Here is a 376-nt window from a genome sequence, read left to right as displayed (position 1 = left end):
TTCCGATGCACCTTACTCTGTGCAGAATAAGTTGAAACCAGAAGAAATAGAGCAGCTGAAGGTAATGCAGACATAAAGCATGCTATGTGCCCATTTCCCGACCCACCGTTTCTTCCCCTACACCAGTTTCCCTGTCATCACCACCACCACAACCTCAGAAACACTCCCTACAATTCCGTCTCTGCAGCTGACCATGACCAAACGATATAATGTCTCCCACCAAGCTCTTGACCTCCAGAAGCTCCGCTTTGACCCAGGTATGACTGACAGGAGTAATTCTAGGCCAGGTGAGGGCAGAAAGATCATCTGGGAGGGAGATGTAGGGATGGTAATTTGAGGAGGAGTTGGTGCTGGTGCTAGACTGGCTGGGGCTCCT

At 50.3% G+C, this 376-nt stretch overlaps 1 protein-coding gene across 1 annotated transcript in view; it reads left to right on the top strand.

Moving 5' to 3' along the window:
• The window catches only part of LOC102470028 (nuclear RNA export factor 2-like), an 11565-nt gene that overhangs the window by 4385 nt on the left and 6804 nt on the right, over window positions 1-376 (top strand). The window contains 2 exon segments of the mRNA XM_027768847.1: window positions 1-61; window positions 188-257. The exon segment at window positions 1-61 is cut by the window's left edge and continues 2 nt beyond it. Of these exon segments, the coding sequence (XP_027624648.1) occupies window positions 1-61; window positions 188-257 (131 nt within the window).

The sequence above is a fragment of the Tupaia chinensis genome, unplaced genomic scaffold (genome assembly GCF_000334495.1).
Source record: "Tupaia chinensis unplaced genomic scaffold, TupChi_1.0 Scaffold147654_2, whole genome shotgun sequence".
In the NCBI taxonomy this organism is placed as follows: Eukaryota; Metazoa; Chordata; class Mammalia; order Scandentia; family Tupaiidae; genus Tupaia; species Tupaia belangeri.
The sequence above is the reverse complement of the archived record's forward strand: the minus strand, read 5'-3'. Positions and strand labels throughout refer to the sequence as shown.